The 17,488-nt window shown below is 53.1% G+C and overlaps 2 protein-coding genes across 2 annotated transcripts in view; one reads left to right on the top strand and one right to left on the bottom strand.

Annotated features, from left to right (window-relative positions):
- AK8 (adenylate kinase 8) overlaps nucleotides 1-17,488 on the bottom strand; it is a 346,351-nt gene that overhangs the window by 126,573 nt on the left and 202,290 nt on the right. The window contains exons 5-6 of the mRNA XM_050760106.1: nucleotides 17,125-17,238; nucleotides 6,983-7,051 (exon numbers count right to left, since the gene is read on the bottom strand). Of these exons, the coding sequence (XP_050616063.1) occupies nucleotides 6,983-7,051; nucleotides 17,125-17,238 (183 nt within the window). The remainder of the gene's footprint in view (nucleotides 1-6,982; nucleotides 7,052-17,124; nucleotides 17,239-17,488) is intronic.
- Nucleotides 1-17,488, top strand: part of GTF3C5 (general transcription factor IIIC subunit 5) — an 870,547-nt gene that overhangs the window by 654,184 nt on the left and 198,875 nt on the right. The window lies entirely within an intron of this gene.

The following is a 17,488-nucleotide window of genomic DNA, read 5'->3' as shown; positions in this document are numbered from 1 at the left end:
GAATGCTGTAACTTGCAAAAATTACTTACACGAAATAGTACTGCTCCGTATGTTTTGAGGTTGGAAAGGAGAGAGACTTCAAGAGTTGCTCGGTGGTATCCAGACACCCACCGTGGGCCTTCTGCAGTGGTTGTGTGGGGTGGATGGGGCAGAGGGGCCCACAGATGCCTTGGCCCCATGCCAAGCCTCTCTTCCCGCTATGAAGTTCAGATCCACCTCTAGCTGATGTAACACCTTTGCTTGTTTATCTGGTTCACACTGTCTGTCTCTCCATGACTAGAACTTCTGTTTCTTAAGAGCAGACGTTTAACTTTCTTATTCACTGCTTTGGCCCCTGTGCTTAGCAAAGTGATTTGTTGCATAAGAGAATAGATGAATGAATGAATGAATGAATGAATGAATGAATGAATGAGTACTTTTAGGAAACACTGGCTGGGGAGCCGGGTAGGCCAACAAACCATGACAAGGCTTTTGGTCATGACTCCAGTTGAGGAACACATCAGGTGGCATGGGTACACATGGGGGCCTGTGAATGGCACAAAACATGACAGGGAGTAGGTAGGCTTTGCCCAGCCTTTGAGCTTCTGTCCTGGGCTGCACGGCACAGCCCTGGAGCCCCCGGGTCACAGCGCTGGTCCTGTGTACCACATGCCTGGTCCACCCTGGCCAGCCCTGCTGCTTCCCACTGTGTGGCTCTGGGCGTGCCTCAGGCCCTGCAGCTATAAAATGGGCACAATAATAGTACATTGACCATGTAGGGTCCCATGAAGCTGGAGAAGCTGCTGGGTACCTGATGCCAGGCTCAGACGCATGCTCAGTTCAGGTCTCCAACTTCTCCTGGGGTGAGATGGAGAGCTGGAGCAGAGGCTCTGGGCCTGTCCTGCTCTCCTGCCTGCCTGGACCCCAGAGACTTCTGCCTTCCAGTGGTCAGCAGGCCAGCTCCCGGCTTCCGCTGCACCAAGGCAGCTGGTTGAAGCAAACACTCTTGACCACGATAGAGGGCCGGGGGAAGAGCGGCCCGGACACAGCAGTTCCTGCTCGAGTTCCTGGGTCACAGGTGGTTTGGGGATCATAGCATCCTCAAAGGAAATCTGAAAAGGGAAAGGCGGGTCTTCCACCACCGGGCACAGGGAAGTCCTGCTGCCTTTGCTGACTGAGACAGACTGTGGCGCCATCTCCACTGGGCCTTTCGTTTGCCAAGGGTGGTGATGGTGGCTCATGAGTAGGCCACAGTTTTTAGGTGCATGTTATTCCTGAGGATAGGAACTACACAATTTCTCCCTTCCTGTGTGCTTAGAACGAATGCTCATCACACTGAGAGTCCTGGTTCCAGGAACTCTTGGCATATTGAATTTGAAACACCACCTGATGGCTAAGACCGTATCCAGCTGTGCTTTCATAGACAGCCCCCACCCCTGCTGAGGGTGTCCAGTCCTGGGCAACTTAAGCCAAAGAAGTACCACCTCCCTATATTTGACCAAATTTGATGAGTAGATATCATGATGAAAAAGAGAAAACGGCTTAGCCTTAAAGATCAAAGAGAGCCAGGCACAGTGGCTCATGCCTATAATCCCAGCATTTCAGGAGGCCAAGACATGTGGATCACTTGAGCCCAGGAGTTTGAGACCAGCCTGGGCAACATGGTGAGACCCTGTCGCTACAAAAAATATAAAAATTAGCCAGGCAAGGTGGTGCACGCCTGTGGCCCCAGCTCCTCAGGAAGCCGAGGCAGGAAAACTGCTTCAGCCCAGTTTAAGATCAGCCTGGGCAACACTTGGAGACCAGGTCTCACAAAAAATAAAAATGAAAAATAGACGGGCACGGTGGCACGTGCTTGTAGTCCCAGCCACTCAGGAAGCTGAGGTGGGAGGATCGCTTGAGCCCAGGAGGTTGAGGCTGCAGCGAGCCATGACTGTGCCATTGCACTCCAGCCTGGGTGACAGAGCAACACCCTGTTTCAAAAAAAAAAAAAAAAAAAAAGACTGAAGAGAAGAAAGGAAGACTCCCTTGAATGCTTCCAGTCTGGTGATCTGCTATGCAAGAATCTAATCCAACTTGGCAAATGCATAAGAAATAATGGAGTAAGGCACACAGCATTTTGTATGGGAAAATGCTGGCCCATTTCCAGTCACTCGGGCCATCTTTCCCTCCCCTTTAATTCTCTGCCAAAAGATTGTTCGGCATGTCCTAGAGAAAAGAGGTGGGAAACCTTAAACACAGTGACCGACCGATGGGTCAGTTTTAGGAAAAGTTCCCGTGAGGTTGGTTGGGCACTCTGAGTGAAGAGTGTGAAGTTGGGGTCAAGGGCTGGGTTTTCTGGTCCCTGCCTCACTTCTGGCTGCCATTCCCTCCAGCCTAAGACGGCCCCTCCACAGTCCACTCCAGTCCCCTTCACTAGAGACTTCAGGAATAACTTGACTCTCCTGGCCATGGTTTGTCCATCACAACCCTTCTCACCATCTGCCTTGCCTTGGTCATGTTTGACTCTGTCTCCAATTGCAAATGGTGAGCCCAAGGCAGGCAACATCATCTTGCTAGAAGTGGGGGGTGCTGAGGAGGAGGGTCTCGGGTGTGGCGAAGGGTCCTAGCAGTGAAAACAACTCAGGGCCTGCAGGGGGCACTCAACTGGAGACGCAGAATCAAGCCACGGAGCTTGGAAGTCGGGTGGCTGGGAGGGAACTTAGTGAAAATGAAAGTCTGTGGTGAAGCTGGCCTTTCTTCTAACACTCCTGGAAGGTGGAAGTTTGCCTTTTTTTTTTTTTTTTTTTTTTTTTTTTTTGAGATGGAGTCTTGCTCTGTTGCCCAGGCTGGAGTGCAGTAGCGCGATCTTGGCTCACTGGAACATCTGCCTCCCAGGTTCAAGCAATTCTCCTACCTCAGCCTCCCGAGTAGCTGGGACGACAGGCATGTGCCACTGTGCCTGGTTAGTTTTCTAATATTTTTAGTAGGGACGAGGTTTCACCGTGTTAGCCAGGATGGTCTCAATCTCCTGACCTCATGATCTGCCTGTCTCAGCCTCCCAAAGTGCTGGGATTACAGGTGTGAGCCACCGCGCCCGGCTGGAAGTTTGCTTTCTATGGAGAGCTCAAGAGAAAGGACAGAAATGTTTCTGTGATCGATGTGAAAGTGTTACTTAGAACAGGGGGTGGCAAGCTACAGCCCCCGGGCCAAATCTGGCCTGCTGCCTGCTTCTAAGATAAAAGTCTTTCTAGAGCACAGCCATGTCCTTTCGTGTCTGTGTTGTGTGCGGCTGCCTTTGTATTACATCAGAGCTGGTCGTTGTGATAGAGGCCGTATAGCCTGCAAAGCCTCGACGAGTGTCTCTCCAGCCTTTTCAGAAAACATGTGTCCACCCCCAATTTAGAACAGCCTCTGGGCTCTGGATATCTGCCTACACCTGGGCAGAAGACCGTCCACTCACAGTGAACAATCTGAGGTCAGATGTAAACACACTGTTCAGAGTCAGCGTTGCAGCCCGGCCTGCAGCGTGTTTGTGATGTAGATCCCATGCCTGAGGGCCATGCAGAACAAGCTCATGAGAACTGCTACTCCAACACCAGCATGCTGGAAAGATTCCTGGGTACTGCTTCAGATTTGGGGCTTCCCAATCAATACATATATTTTTTTGAGACAGGGTCTTGCTCTGTCACTTAGGCTGGAGTGCCGAGATGCATGTTGGCTCACTGCAACCTCCTCCTCCCAGGCTCAAGCGATTCTCCTGCCTCAGCCTCCCGAGTAGCTGGGATTACCACTGCATGCCACCATGCCCATCAAATTTTTTGTGTGTTTAGTAGAGACAGGGTTTCACCATGTTGGCCAGGCTGGTCTTGAACTCCTGGGCTTAAGCGATCCTCCTGCCTCAGCCTCCCAAAGTGCTGGGATTACAGGCATGAACGACTGCATTCAACCCTAATACTTTCTTTTTTTTTTTTTTTAAGACAGGGTCTCACTCTGTCGCCCAGGCTGGAGCACAGCGGCATCATGTCAGCTCACTGCAACCTCCACCTCCTGGGTTAAAGCGATTCTCCCACCTCAGCCTCCCAAGTAAATGGGATTACAGGTGTGCGCCACCATGCCCAGCTAATTTTTTTAAATTTATTATTTATTTATTTTTTTGAGACAGAGTCTTGCTCTGTCACCCAGGCTGGACTACAATGGTGCCATCTTGGCTCACTGCAACCTCTGCCTCCTGGGTTCAAGCGATTGTCCCTGCCTCAGCCTCTCAAGTAGCTGGGATTACAGGTGCCCACTACCATGCCCAGCTAATTTTTGTATTTTTAGTAGAGACAGGGTTTCGCCATGTTGGCCAGGCTGGTCTGGAACTCCTGACCTCAGGTGATCCGCCTGCCTCGGCCTCCCAAAGTACTGGGACTACAGGCATGGGCCACCACGCCCAGCCAATTTTTTGTATTTTTAGTAGAGACGGGGTTTTGCCATGTTGGCCAGGCTGGTCTAGAACTCCTGGCCTCAAGCAATCCTCCTGCCTTGGCCTCTCAAAGTGCTGGGATTACAGGCGTGAGCCATCACGCCCGGCCTGGCCCTAATACATTTTCAAGTGAGAGACAGATGGAGAGAGAGAGAGTCTGTATGTGCATATATATATATTTTAAAAGGACACAATTTCCGATTCTGGGGGACATGAAATGCGCGCCACCCCCCTTGTCACCCCCAGTGAAAGTAGCTGTAATACATGCATAAAACACACAGGGCAGCTATTCAAGGACTCAGAAAGTTATCCAGTAGTAGGCAAGTTGGGGGAAAAGACTAGAATCCTAAATACCACCAAACCAGTATCTCCTGGCCTGGTCTTAAGGCAACCTGAAGGCTGAAGGTGGGCAGCAGATGGGAGAAGAGTGAGCTGGGAAGGGAGTGGGAAAAGGGGCTCCTAGCACTCGGAGTGGGGGTGCCTCTGTGGGGTTTTTCTTTCCTCTGTTTTCTCACACTCCTGCCTCCAGGCAGTCCTGCGTTGGCCGTGGTGGCACGGCTGTGTCAAAGGGGCCTGCAGGTACCTGAAACACTGAAAGAGGGGACCCTTCTCCAGTCCCAAGAGAACAGGGCAAAGCCCGGTCAATCCTTCCTCTCTTGTCCTCCCACCACTTGACCCTGGTCATGGGTGCAGTCTCAGGAAGTGAGTGGCAGAGCAGGATAAATAAAACCTCAGTTTCCTGGCCAAAATACCAAAAAGAGGAGCACCGGGGAACTAGGAATTACTGGGAGGTGCCAGAGAGGGGAGCTCAGGGAAGTAACTAAACACAGCATTTGATGAGATCAAAGGCTCATCCCCAAGCTGTGCGCGTGTAGGCCTGACCCTAAACGGCATTTCAGAGACACTGAGACGTGAACTGTGGCCAGCTCACCGCCAAGTCCCCAGGTGCCCCGGGGTGATATGCGCGCAGCACAGAGCTGCACGGTCAGTCACTGCACGGCACTGCAAAGGGGCTGAACACAGGACTGACATGGAAACCACACCCTGAGAAGCCTGGTGGGAACGTGCAACCTGAACCCAACTGAATTCATCTCCTTAGGCAAAAAAATGACATTTGCCATAGGATTTAAACAAGACCCAGAGCCTCATAACAATATTTAAAATGTCCAGGATACAAAAGTACTTAGCGCAGGGAGAACCAGGAACATCTCTACTCACATGAGAGCAGATACAGATGTCACCACCACATAACTCAGATGTTGGAATTAGCGGATGAAGACTCAAAAGCGGCTATTACAAGAAAGTTCCAACTGGTAAACACATGGAAAGGTAGAGTCTCAGCAAAGACACAGAAGGCAGAAAGAATCGATGCAATAAAAAATTCACAGGACAAGCTCAATAGTGGAATAAAAAATAAAGGGAAGATTCAGTGACCCTGACAATAGTTCAATACAAATTATCACATCTGATTGACAGAGAGTAAAAACAACAGGGGCTGGGCATGGTGGCTCATGTCTGTAATCTCAGCACTTTGGGAGGCCGAGGCGGGCGGATCACTTGAGGTCAGGAATTCCAGACCAGCCTGGCCAACATGGTGAAATCCTGTCTCTATTAAAAATATAAAACTTAGGCCAGGCGCAGTGGCTCACGCCAGTAATCCCAGCACTTTGGGAGGTCGAGGCGGGCGGATCACGAGGTCAGGAGATCAAGACCATCCTGGCTAACATGGTGAAACCTCATCTCTACTAAAAAATACAAAAAATTAGCAGGGGATGGTGGCACAGGCCTGTGATCCCAGCTACTCAGGAGGATGAGGCAGGAGAATAGCTTGAACCTGGGAAGCGGAGGTTGCAGTGAGCTGAGATCGCGCCACTGCACTTCAGCCTGGGTGACAGAGTGAGACCCTGTCTCAAACATACATACGTACATACATATAATAAAATAAAAAGAGAGAAGTAATGACGCGACCCAATGGGGTTCCTGTGAGGACACACGAGTCGGTGTGCAAAGCCCTTCTGTGGCGCCCATCACCGCCCAGTAGACGGGTGCTACGCTGCTGTCCTCCTGAGCCCTCCCCTGCCCTCTCCACCCTCCTCACGTCCCGGGAGGCTGGCCTCAGTGTATTGCTCACCTGGATTCCTGCCGTTTGGCTTCACTGGGTCTGGCAAGAGATCAAAGGACGGGAGGCGAGAGTCTGGGGTACCCCTAATTCTGTCTCCTGCTGATGCCAGTCCCTGGCAACTCGCCATCACTCGCCGGTTGCCTTACCCTCCCACGCTTCTGCGACTGTCCTGTCATTAAATGCTTTCCTGTGACCCCTCTGGGCGGGCTGGCTATTTCCTACGGGAACCTTGACCGATACAACGAATTCCACGCTCTTCCTTTTCCTTTGACAAAAGCAAAATCCATGTCTGTAGACTGACCTTCACGGAGCTCCCGTTTGCCTGCCTTACCTTCTCTCATGCCTCTGGTCATCTCTGGTCTTGGAGATGACCACACGCCCTTCACCCTCCCCTTTATCTTGGCACTGAAGACCCCAGCTCACTGGAGTCCTACCCGCTTGACGCAATCCTCTTCAGCCAGGCGTTCCTGAATCAGTTGGACGAGCAGCGCGCTGGGAATTGTCTGAAGGAAAAAGGACACACAGAATGATGGCCCGAACCTGCATCCTGCAGCTCAGGACACAGACCAGCACACACCCCTCACCAACGCCCTGGCCTCGGGAAAGCTCTGGCCACCATGGGGCCCCGCCCTTCCTCCATCCAGCGCACCCCCTTCCTTGAACTCTCTTCTACCCCCAGCATCTCTGAGGACCTCCCTCACATGTGTACTCACCTTATCCTGTGCCCAAGCCCCAACATGCCCTCGCCCACCTCCACCTGAATAACTCCTGGGCTCCCTCAGAGCCTCCGCCCCAACTGCCAGCCTGCAGGAAGCCCTGCCAGATCCTCCCAGGCCAGGCTGGTGCTACTTCCCGCGCTCCATCATCCTGGATGGAGAACTCTGTCACTGCACTAACCACCACACATTCTAATGGCCCGCCCGTGTGGCTGTGTCCCCAGTAAGTTGTAAAGCTCTTCGAGGAAAGGGACACTGTCCTACTGACTCTGGACCCCAGACAGTGGCAGGTGGGAGGGGATTGGCTCCAAGACCCAGCAGAGGCGAGTGTGTCCATCTCTTCCCAAGTCCAGGTCAGTGACCTCATGTTGGTAACAAAATTGGCCACGGTGGGAGTGTCTACACCACAGAAACGGCAAAGGCTACGTACAATAAGGACTCCCTGCCCTACCCCAGTGCTGGTTGTTAAATGTTGACCAGCGGACCACCACCCCAGCACCAAAGGGTATCAAGGATATAGGAAGCCCTGTCGGCCATAATGAAACTTCAAATTCCTTGATTCATTCAACAAGTAGCAGTCACGACGGCTAGCGTGTGTTAAGCGTATGCTATGTGCCAGGCCCTGGGCCAAGCACTCCATCCTCCGCACTGTGTAACAACTCTGTGCCATCTGTACCACTGTCACCCTTTTCACAGAGGAGGAAGCTGAGCCTCAGAGAGGTGAAGCCGCTTCTCTAGGGTTACACCGCCAGGGAGCAGAAGGCAGGGCTTGAACTCACGCCAGTCTACCCAGAGCCAGGCATGGGAGTGACAGACAAGCCCAGATGGGTGAGCGAAGGGAGGAGGCTGGAGGCTGCCTTCCTTCTGCCTTCTCTCTTCCGAACTTTCTGACCAGCATCCATACTCCACTTTTTATAATCAAGTCTGATCTAACTTACAAAGCCTCAAACGCCCCAGGGCCAATGCCCCTGGAAAACCCACTCCCAAGAGTCCCCTTGCCCTGGGGTCACTGACAGCTGGGAGTTCTTCCCAGTCCCCCAAACATTCTGCCATGGGAGACTCCCAGGCCAGCCCCAAACCACACATCTCAACATCAGGGCAGAACCAGCCTCCCAGGAATGGCAAGGAGGGGCTTCTGTCTGGGGCTGGCCATAGCCCTTGGCCACAGCTGGCTGCCCAGGTGTGCAGTTGGGTTCACACAAAAGTGCCCAGCTGAGGGGGTGAGGGCAGGGGAAATCCACCTTACACTCCTTTGTCCAAGCGGGAAGGTGCTGACGTGGGGCCAGGCAGCCCAGGTGGATGAGCACCTGTTCCTAATCTCTCAGTGTCCTGGGGCTGGTGGTGACCCTGGCAACATTCCAGTGAGCTAGACAAACATCTAGATCTTTACATTTAGAACCAACATTTGTGAGGGCTCGGGGTGACCACCAGACCCTGCCTTTGGAATGCCATGGCATCTGCCTTGACTGCTGTTGGCGCACTTAAGGAGACAGAGAGCTAGGCCATCACAGAGCCACTCCAGCAGGCTGCGTGAACCCGCTGGGGCCTGCTGACTCGCAAGGGTACTTTCCTAAGGGCTCTGTGCATGGCAGAGCGGGTCCAGGCTTTGCTCTATTATGTCCTGGTGGTGAGGGTGGGGAGAATGGATAGCCCTCAACCATCTCTAACTAGTGAGGTTTGCCATTTTTCTACCCCAAATTTAATATCGTCTGTGCTCAGTGAACTGGCTTAGGTCAGCCCAAACACTGAACAACTGACAGGAAGCACCTGGAGAGACAGCAGCTGGGTGGGGTGGACCGTTCCTGCAGGGGCTCAGTTCCTACACATTCAGATGCTCTCCTGGATTCTCATGAGGCAGCCTCCTGCCTGCCTTTTCCTTGGGCTATTTGAATGGGTTCCTGACAAGAGCAGGCTGGACCTGGACATATGAGGGTAAAGGGAGGAGATGTCCTCAGGGACCCAGGCATTCAGGGTAACTGGCTTATGGTAGGAGTGGGAGGTGGGGGGAGGGGAGACAGGCCCTGGAGGGACAGCAGGGAGGGCGGGCATGGGATCCTGATTGGAGGAAGTTAATGACGGCTTCAAGAGGAGAACCGGGTGGAAGTGGGGGGAATCTGGCCCCAGGGAGGTCCTTTGGGGACTCAGCTGCTTGTGGTCTGCACCCTGGCTGCCCACTGAGTGACCTGGATGAGTGGCTTTAATGCTCTAAGCCTCAGTTTCCTCATTTGTAAATGGGCCAAAGATAACATGTTTCAAAGAGTTTCTGTAGCGGTTAAATGAAATGATACATGTGACAAGCGTGGGGCGTTGCTGGCCCTCGGCAAGGGCTCAGCACTGTGGCAATCACTGCCCCCTGAGCACCCTCGATGTCCATCTCTTCCCAAGTCCATGGTCAGTGACCTCATGTTGGTAACAAAATTGGCCACAGTGGGAGTGTTGACACCATAGAAATGGCAGAGGCTACAATAAGGACTCCCCACCCTGCCCCCAGCGCTGGTTGTTAAATATTGACCAGCAGGCCACTGCCCCGGCACCAAATGGTGTCAAGGATATAGGAAGCCCTGCTGACTGATGAACTAATGAAACTTAATTCATTCAACAAGTAGCAATCACAAATCACGTCAGCTAGTGCTTGTTGAGAACATGCTAGTGCCAGGCACTGGGCCAAGCATTCCAATCTTCGCTTTGTGTAACAACTCTGTGCCATCTACACTCCACTTACAGTAACACAGGCTCCCAAAGAGGAGTCGCCGTCTTGCCCTTCTGCCTGTATGGTCTGAGTGTGCTCAACTCTATCCTCAGATGCAGAGGAGGGCCCTGACTGGCCCAAGCCAATCCGCATACCCCACTCCTGGCCACTGTGATTGATTGAGAGGCTGCCTGGGACCCAGTCCCAGCCAATGAAAGTCAGGCCCAGGACATCAGTGCAATCATTAGGGGCATGAACTCCTGCTTTCCACCAGATCAGAAGCTGAGAAAACGTAAGAGCAGGAGCTGCAGCAGCCACTTCACGGGCATGATGGGTGTGGAATGGAATGAAATCAGCACAAAGGGAAAGAGAGAAGCCAGACCCAGCCGCAGATTGGCTTTTCCAGGGATGGGGAATGGGAAGAAAAAAGGGCAGATAGTGAGAGAATGAGGGAGAGGCACCTCTGCTGGGAACTGGATGAATGTGTTCGCTTGAAAGTTATGGGGCCACCATGTTTCTACGAGGTAGACAGCCAAAGTCAAGACGGAGAGCAAGAGGGAGACACAGAATGAATGGATGGTGCACAGAGAAAACAGAAGACCACAGAGGCAAGAAGGAGGCGAGCCAGCATCCAGTCCCTGGCTCCAACATCTGCTGACACAGCCCTGTGTCCTTATCCTATCGCCCCCTACACCCACCCTTCTTCCCTAAGCCAGTGGTTCTCAACTTGATTGTGCAACAGAATGCTGGCAAAGCTTCTGGAAACACAAATTGCTGGGCCCCACCCCGGGAGCTCTGATTCGGTAGCTCTGGGATAGAGCTGAGAATGTGCATTTGTAGCACGTTTTCAAGTGACACGGATGCTGCTGGTCAGGGCATCACACCTGGAGAACCACTGGCACAAGCCCACCCACATGGGCCCCGGGGTCTGGGGAAAGCTGCTAGAGAAGGAGGGTGTCCTTCCGCCAGTGCCCGTTTCCCCCAGGTCTCCAGGGGAGCTTCCCCAGGCTGGCAAGGGAGGGGGTGGGCAGGAAGCAGCACTGTCCCTTCCCTCTGCATCTCCCCTCCGTCTCATCCTCTCCCCTCCCATCCCCTTTCATCCTTTCCCAGCCCCTCAGGTCCTCTCCCAACCCCAGACACAGCCAGTATCCATCCTGGGGCTGTTTTTCCCAGATTCCTCTGCCCTCCCTGACAACACCCATGCAGGAGGCAGTGTTCAAACAGGAAGCAGAGGAGGGTGCCAACCAGGACACAGGGGGTGCCAGCCAGTCAAAGAGCACCGGCTGAAAGGCGGCCAGTCCCGGTGGGGCACAGCGCCCCCTGCAGCCTGCCCAGCAGGGGATAGGCCGGTGGGTTTGAGCACAGCTACTCCTGAGCGCCCCCCGCCGCTCCCCGCCACTGTGCTGTCTCCACACCAGCTTTGATGTGTCACGTCAGTAGCAGGGCTTTCAGGAGCTGCTTCTCGAAGCCCTGCCAAACTGTCTTAGCAGGAATCAGCCTCCCTCCTTGCAGAGCGCTGTGATGCTCTCCCACCCCAGCCCCCAAAGCCTGGTGTTTGGGGAGAATCAGGGAGAAGCTGACAGAGTGCAGTGATGCTGCTCCTAGCCACAGAGAAGGCTCAGCCCCCGCTCAGGCCCCTGGCCCCAGGTCTCCCTGCTCAGTGGCACCGCAGCACCCAACTAGCTGCTCCCATGCTGCTTCCATGCACTTAAGGGCAGGACAGGCTGCGTTTGCTGCAATTTGGATTTTTCTCTCTTTCCCTTCCAGCACCCAGTGCAGCTTTGGTGGCTTTCCGGGCCTGGGGGCAGACTGGCTGACCTCCTAGCCCTCCAAGGTGCCGCCCCGCTGTTTTGCGGTTCTGAGGCAGCCAAGTACGCAGGTGCCACCCTGGCTCTGTCCCTGGGGCGCCACCTGACTTCTCCCCAGTGGGCTTTCTCACACTACGATGACATGAGCCTGCATCTCCCTGTCCTACCTCCAGGCCCCACTCTCAGGGACCCTAATGTCCCTGTGTCACCATGGTGAGTGATGTCTGCTCAGAATTTGTGGGCATTTTGAGCTACAGTGTGAGTTTGGGAAGTAAAGCAGGGAGAGGAACAGGTGAGATGCCCTGATCTGACCCCCACACCCCACTTCTCCATAAAGGGGCTTCTGGCAGAGGAGGGAAACCCAGTAGTCGGACTGAGCTCCCCTCAGAACTGACAGAACATCCTTTAAAGACAATTCCCATTCCAAAGTTACCGCTGCTGCTCGGAGCTGTCAGAGCAGGTTAGGAGACAGCAGGAACTGCCTCCTAGAGTCTGGGAGGGGGAGGGTTGGGGGACCAGAGACAAGAGGAGGGAGAGGAGAGGAGAAGAGGCTTCAAAGGAAGAGAGCAGACCTCACAGCGCGGCACCCAGACAGGCGCATGGAAGAAAGTGGCAGCAAAAGAAACCCTGGACTGGACAAAGGCCAGGGAATTTTCAAAGGAGCGACAGAACCTGGTGCTCCGGCTTCCCTGGGCTGCAGTCACCTCCCCTACCCAAAGCCTTCAAAAAAGGCCCGCTCCACGCCGCTGCCTGGAGTGGTTGACTCCGGAAAGGGAGGGAGAGACTGAGGGCGTTCCCACCGTGTCTCAGTTCAGCCTCCAGAAATGAGAGCAGCAAGGCCAGCTGGAGATGGAGTGGCCAGAAGTGAGGGAGACACCCAGCAGGACTCGGAAGCAACATCTGTGGGCTATTTCCCAGAAATCCTCAGAACTATTTGGAGAGGACTATGTTTCTTGTGTGCAGACAGAGGTAGGATGAGGGCTCACGTTGTTTCCTTTCTCTGAGACAGGGTCTCACTCTGTCATCCAGGCTGGAGTGCAGTGGATCCATCATGGCTCACTGCAGTCTCGACCTCCCAGGCTCAGCCTCCTGGGCAGCGGGGACTACAGGCGTCCATGCCTAGCTAAATTTTCTTTTCTTTTTTGTAGAGACAGAGAAAAAAAAGAAAGGTGGCGATCCTCCCGCCTCAGCCTCCCAAAGTGCTGGGATTATAGGTGTGAGCCACTGCACCCAGCCAGACTTTTTTTTTTTTTAAACAGTAGAAATTTAAGGCTCATAAGTACAGGATCAGCACCTGAGAGTGGCTCCTCAGTGGCCTCCCCTGACTCCCCCCTCTCCTCCCTGCCTCTCCCTGTCCCCCCCACCTCCTCCTCCTCGCCCCGGGTCTTCCTCACCTGAGCCTTTTTGTGGTGTTTATGATGTTGAGTCAGATTGTGGGCTTAGAGATAGGGCCAGAGAAAGCAGATGAAGGAAAAAAGACTTGGCCAAAAAGATGAATTCAATTAATAAATAAGAAGAACGGGAGGCAAAGGTGGCCTCGGGCTGGGGTCCCAGGAGCAGCCTTTCAGGGGAACGGGCCTGTGGAGAAGGTGCTAGAGCCACTACTGTGGGAAGAAAGGTGGGGGTTTCTGCAGTATTACTGGAAACCATGTCCCTTTCACGGTGTTCAGTGAGAGGACTCGGGCCATTTTGACATTCATTTCGATGGCTCTCACCATGTCTTTGGGTCCCTAATCCCCTCCAGGAAGAGCTGTGGGGTCAGCATCTAGACAAAATCACTCAGGGGAGCCGGTCACCAGCCAATGACCTTGGCTGGTGTCCAGTGACAGCCAGCATCTTCAGGGCATCAAACGTCTCTTCTGGCCCGGCCTGGACACAGAAGCATCACATGTCCCTGATGGTCCAGTGAGGGAGGGGCCCGAGCTGGAGAGGGCCCAGAAGCCATAGAATACCGTCTCCTCAGGGAGATTTCTAACCCTGGCTGGGCCCTGGTGGAATCCTCAATGAGACTTCTAGGTGTATCATGTGTCCCTATGCGTTTACTAAAAAAGGTTCCTTATCTTTGGGGTGTGGAATAAATGAAGACCACCCAAAGGAGACAAGCCAAGGCTGTTTACTCAGAGCTTGCTGGGGCAAGGGAGTCGGCCAGCATCGTTCACATCTGGCGGATTCGAAGGCAGGGAGAGGACAGGGAGAGTTCTAGAGGAAAAGGGAAGGCTCCAGGCATGCCTGCTGGAGGCTGCTGCTGGGGAGCTGGAGGCGTCTCTCTAGAAGTGGGCATTCCACAGGACTGGACAGGGGAGCACATTTGGCTTTCTCTGGCTGGTCCTAGGTTGGAAGCAGGAACAAAAACTAGCGACACTGACAGTTATTAATGATGCCCTGGCCATTTGGGATAGGTGGCTATAGGGGTGACTTAGTTCAGCTTCCTGGACTATTGGAGGAGAGAGCAGCCTGGCTTCCTGCAAGCCTGGTGCAGCAGGCGGCTTCCCGGGTGGGCTCCTGCAGGTCATGGTTTGGTCTCCTGGGCGGGCTGCCACAGACTGTAGGGCAGAGTCCTGTGTTTACGGGAGGTCTGGCCATTGTCCACACCGAATATTCAGTCTCAGGAGATCTGGACTAAAACATCCATGGGGAAAGTCAAATGCTGTCTGGGTTTGCTTTAAAATAACCCAGGGCAGGGGGAGCAGGTGGGGGTGCAACCCGAGCCTAGACCGCCATGAGCTGACCTCCGTCGAAGCAGGGGATGGATCCATGGGGGTTCTCAGACTATCCTCACTGCTTCTGGATATTTTTATGAGATTTCATAACAAACAGTTAAAAACAAACAAAAATCCCTGGCCACTGTGAACCCCCAGCATCGTGGGGCACCATCCTGGTGGGCTTTGTGACATTGCCCGATTCCAGACCCTTCCATGCCTTGGAACATCACAGTGTGCCCTTTGGGAAGGCTTTGCTTAGTGTAACTGTGGTTATGGCTCCAGGGAATCCCTAAATCTTGCAGCCTATACCCCCTTCCCAGCTCAGAGCCAGTGCCTAGGACTTAGTAGGTCCTCAGGACTAATGTAAATGAATTAGTAAATGAATTGAGTGAAACAAGCCGCCGATTAATTGCTTTACTGAAGGTTCCCTGGCTCCCAGACCCTGGCTTGTGCTTAGTTTTATGGGACCATCAGTTCCCCTCACTGGCTGGAAACTTCTGGGGTAAGGAGAAGAAACTCGTTTTCATCCCTCCCACAGCACTGCAGAATAGCGCTTGGCAAAAAGGCAGTTAGGAAGTATTTTGGAAACCACTGGGAAATGCCTAAGATGGAGATGTCTTGGTTAACAGTGGCAATGTAAGAGAATTCTGCTTAAGACGGCAAAGCCAAGACTAGCAGGAGAAAATCAGATATTTGAAGGCATCATTACCACTCGCAAAAAGAGCCATAAGGACTCCAAATCAGCAGACAATTTAAAGAGGACATTTAATGAGACGCCTTGACTGGCAGGCACTGTCTGCAGACAAGGCCACGCATGGCCGAGCCTGCCACGCGCCCACTCGCTCTTCAGAACATTTTACTCCTTGACGAGGCCTGACATCCAGGCCTTTCATCTTCCCTCCACCCGAGTTTCCGTGCCAAGGACCCCAACAAGACACCCTTGAAAGCACTTCAGTGTGGTCTGAAATATGCTGATAATTAGCCAAATGAAACCCAGAAGGAATTTCCTTAAACTCCCTCCTCTCTGTTGAATTTTATAAAGCTACTAAAAACATTTTTATCCTACAAAAAAGCCTTCCCCCAAAAAGCTTATCTTCTGCAGGAAATGAGATAAGCACTTTCTTTCTCAAATCATGTTCCCAGCCCGAAAGGCTGGTGTCCCCACAAGCTGAAGCCACACAGTCCAACTCTTGCAAGACCACAGGGGCGGCTGGAGGACTGAGTCGCCGTCGGGGCGGCCGCCTTGCTGAGGCGGGCTTTCCTTCTCCATCGGACTGCTGTCACAGGCAGACTTGGGGCTGGGGGTCTGTCGAAGTCATACCCCTCTCCCTCTCTCTCTTTTTTTTCTTTTTTTTGTTAACACAGAGTCTCATTCTGTCGCTCAAGCTGGAGTGCAGTGGTATGATCTTGGCTCACTGCAACCTCAGCCTCCTGGGTTTGAGCAATTCTCTCGCCTCAGTCTCCCGGGTAGCTAGGAATATAGGCACCCACCACCATGCCCAGCTAATTTTTTTGTGCTTTTTGTAGACATAGGGTTTCACCATGTTGGCCAGGCTGGTCTCGAACTCCTGACTTCAAGTGATCTGCCACCTCAGCCTCCCAAAGAGCTGGGATCATAGGTGTGAGCCATCGCGCCTGGCCCATACCCCTCATCTCTGAGAACTGCCATCCCCGCCAACCAGGAGTCTTCATGGCCACGTCTGAGCTCTGTGGCCTCACTGAGCCCTCACAGCACACTCCTCAACAGAGCTGACTGTGCCTGGGACACTTGACCAGCTAGCCTGGGCAGATCCTCCTTCCTGAGGATTTGGCTTTGAAGCTGCCTTTGTGGGTGGTCTGAACCGAGGACACAGGAGACAAGAATGGATTGGTGGTCACGAGTAGCTGGGAGCATGACAAGAAAGACAGAAGAGAGGAGGAAGGGTCCCCACCTCAGCCTCCCAAGTAGCGGGGACTACAGGCAGGTGCCACCATGCCCAGTCAGAGGTAATTTTGAAGAAATATTTTGAGTTTCTATTTGTATTAAAGAGAAAAAATGTGATCGAGTCTTATATTTCCTTTTAGATGTTTTTCAAATATCGAGCTGGTGGTCTTTTAGAAACAGAACACCCACACCTCCTGCAATGCTCCCCAACGTGTGTGAGAGGGACAGGGTGAATGGGCACTGCCCGGACCAGAGGGTGGGCTGTGCAGCAGGGTGCCCAGGGCTATGGGAGGGAGACGCCTCTAAGGTACAGGACATGGGGGCTTTCCACTCTGGGGACAGCTGGACAGCTGCCCTTTCAACTGCTGGTGCAGCCCAGCCCGCCATCCCCTGGCGCGGGCCACCGGGTTCAGCACTTGCCTCCATGCCTTCACTCGGCTGAGCCTAAGAAGAAAAGAAGCAAGCCTGGACCATTCCACCAGGCGCTTGGACAAAACAGCCTCCTTCACTCGACTTGCGATCCTTTCCCATTGCAAAAACTCACCTCGGGACGTGGGCCCAGTAAGGAATTATCTTCTTCCTTCCTTCACATCCTGCCTGTGTCTATTTTACTCTAGCATTTTCTTTTACTCAATCAAAAATGAAATGGAACAAACCAAGCAATGGCTGGGTGGCAGTGGGGGTGGCGGTGGGCACTGCCACTGTGTGCCTACCCCTGTCCCGGGGGCCAGTCCTACCTTCCTTTGCAGATAAAGACTTTTGGCTTTGGTGGCCGTAAGGGAAAACTCGTTTAAGACCAGGTTCTCCAGGGTGAGGAGACTGCTGTTCAGATGTTTGCAGAGCCACATTGCCTGAAGAAAGGAAAGAAGAAAAGAGCATTTTCATAAAAACAATAAATACACAAATAACTCCATTAAAATGCCCAGGTCCTTCCCTCTCCTACGGGAAAAGGTTGGCCATGGGAAAGCACAATTATTTCCAGCTGGAGGAAGGCCACCAAGGGAGACCCACCCAGAAAGCACCTGCCGGCCTAAGAGCCCTGCTCATAGCATCTCTTCTTCTACCAGCATAGACTTAAATCAAGTGGGAAGACCTGCAGGC

Source organism: Macaca thibetana, chromosome 15, assembly GCF_024542745.1.
Source record: "Macaca thibetana thibetana isolate TM-01 chromosome 15, ASM2454274v1, whole genome shotgun sequence".
NCBI lineage: Eukaryota > Metazoa > Chordata > Mammalia > Primates > Cercopithecidae > Macaca > Macaca thibetana.
Note: the sequence above shows the minus strand (reverse complement) of the source record. Positions and strands in the feature narration are given on the sequence as shown.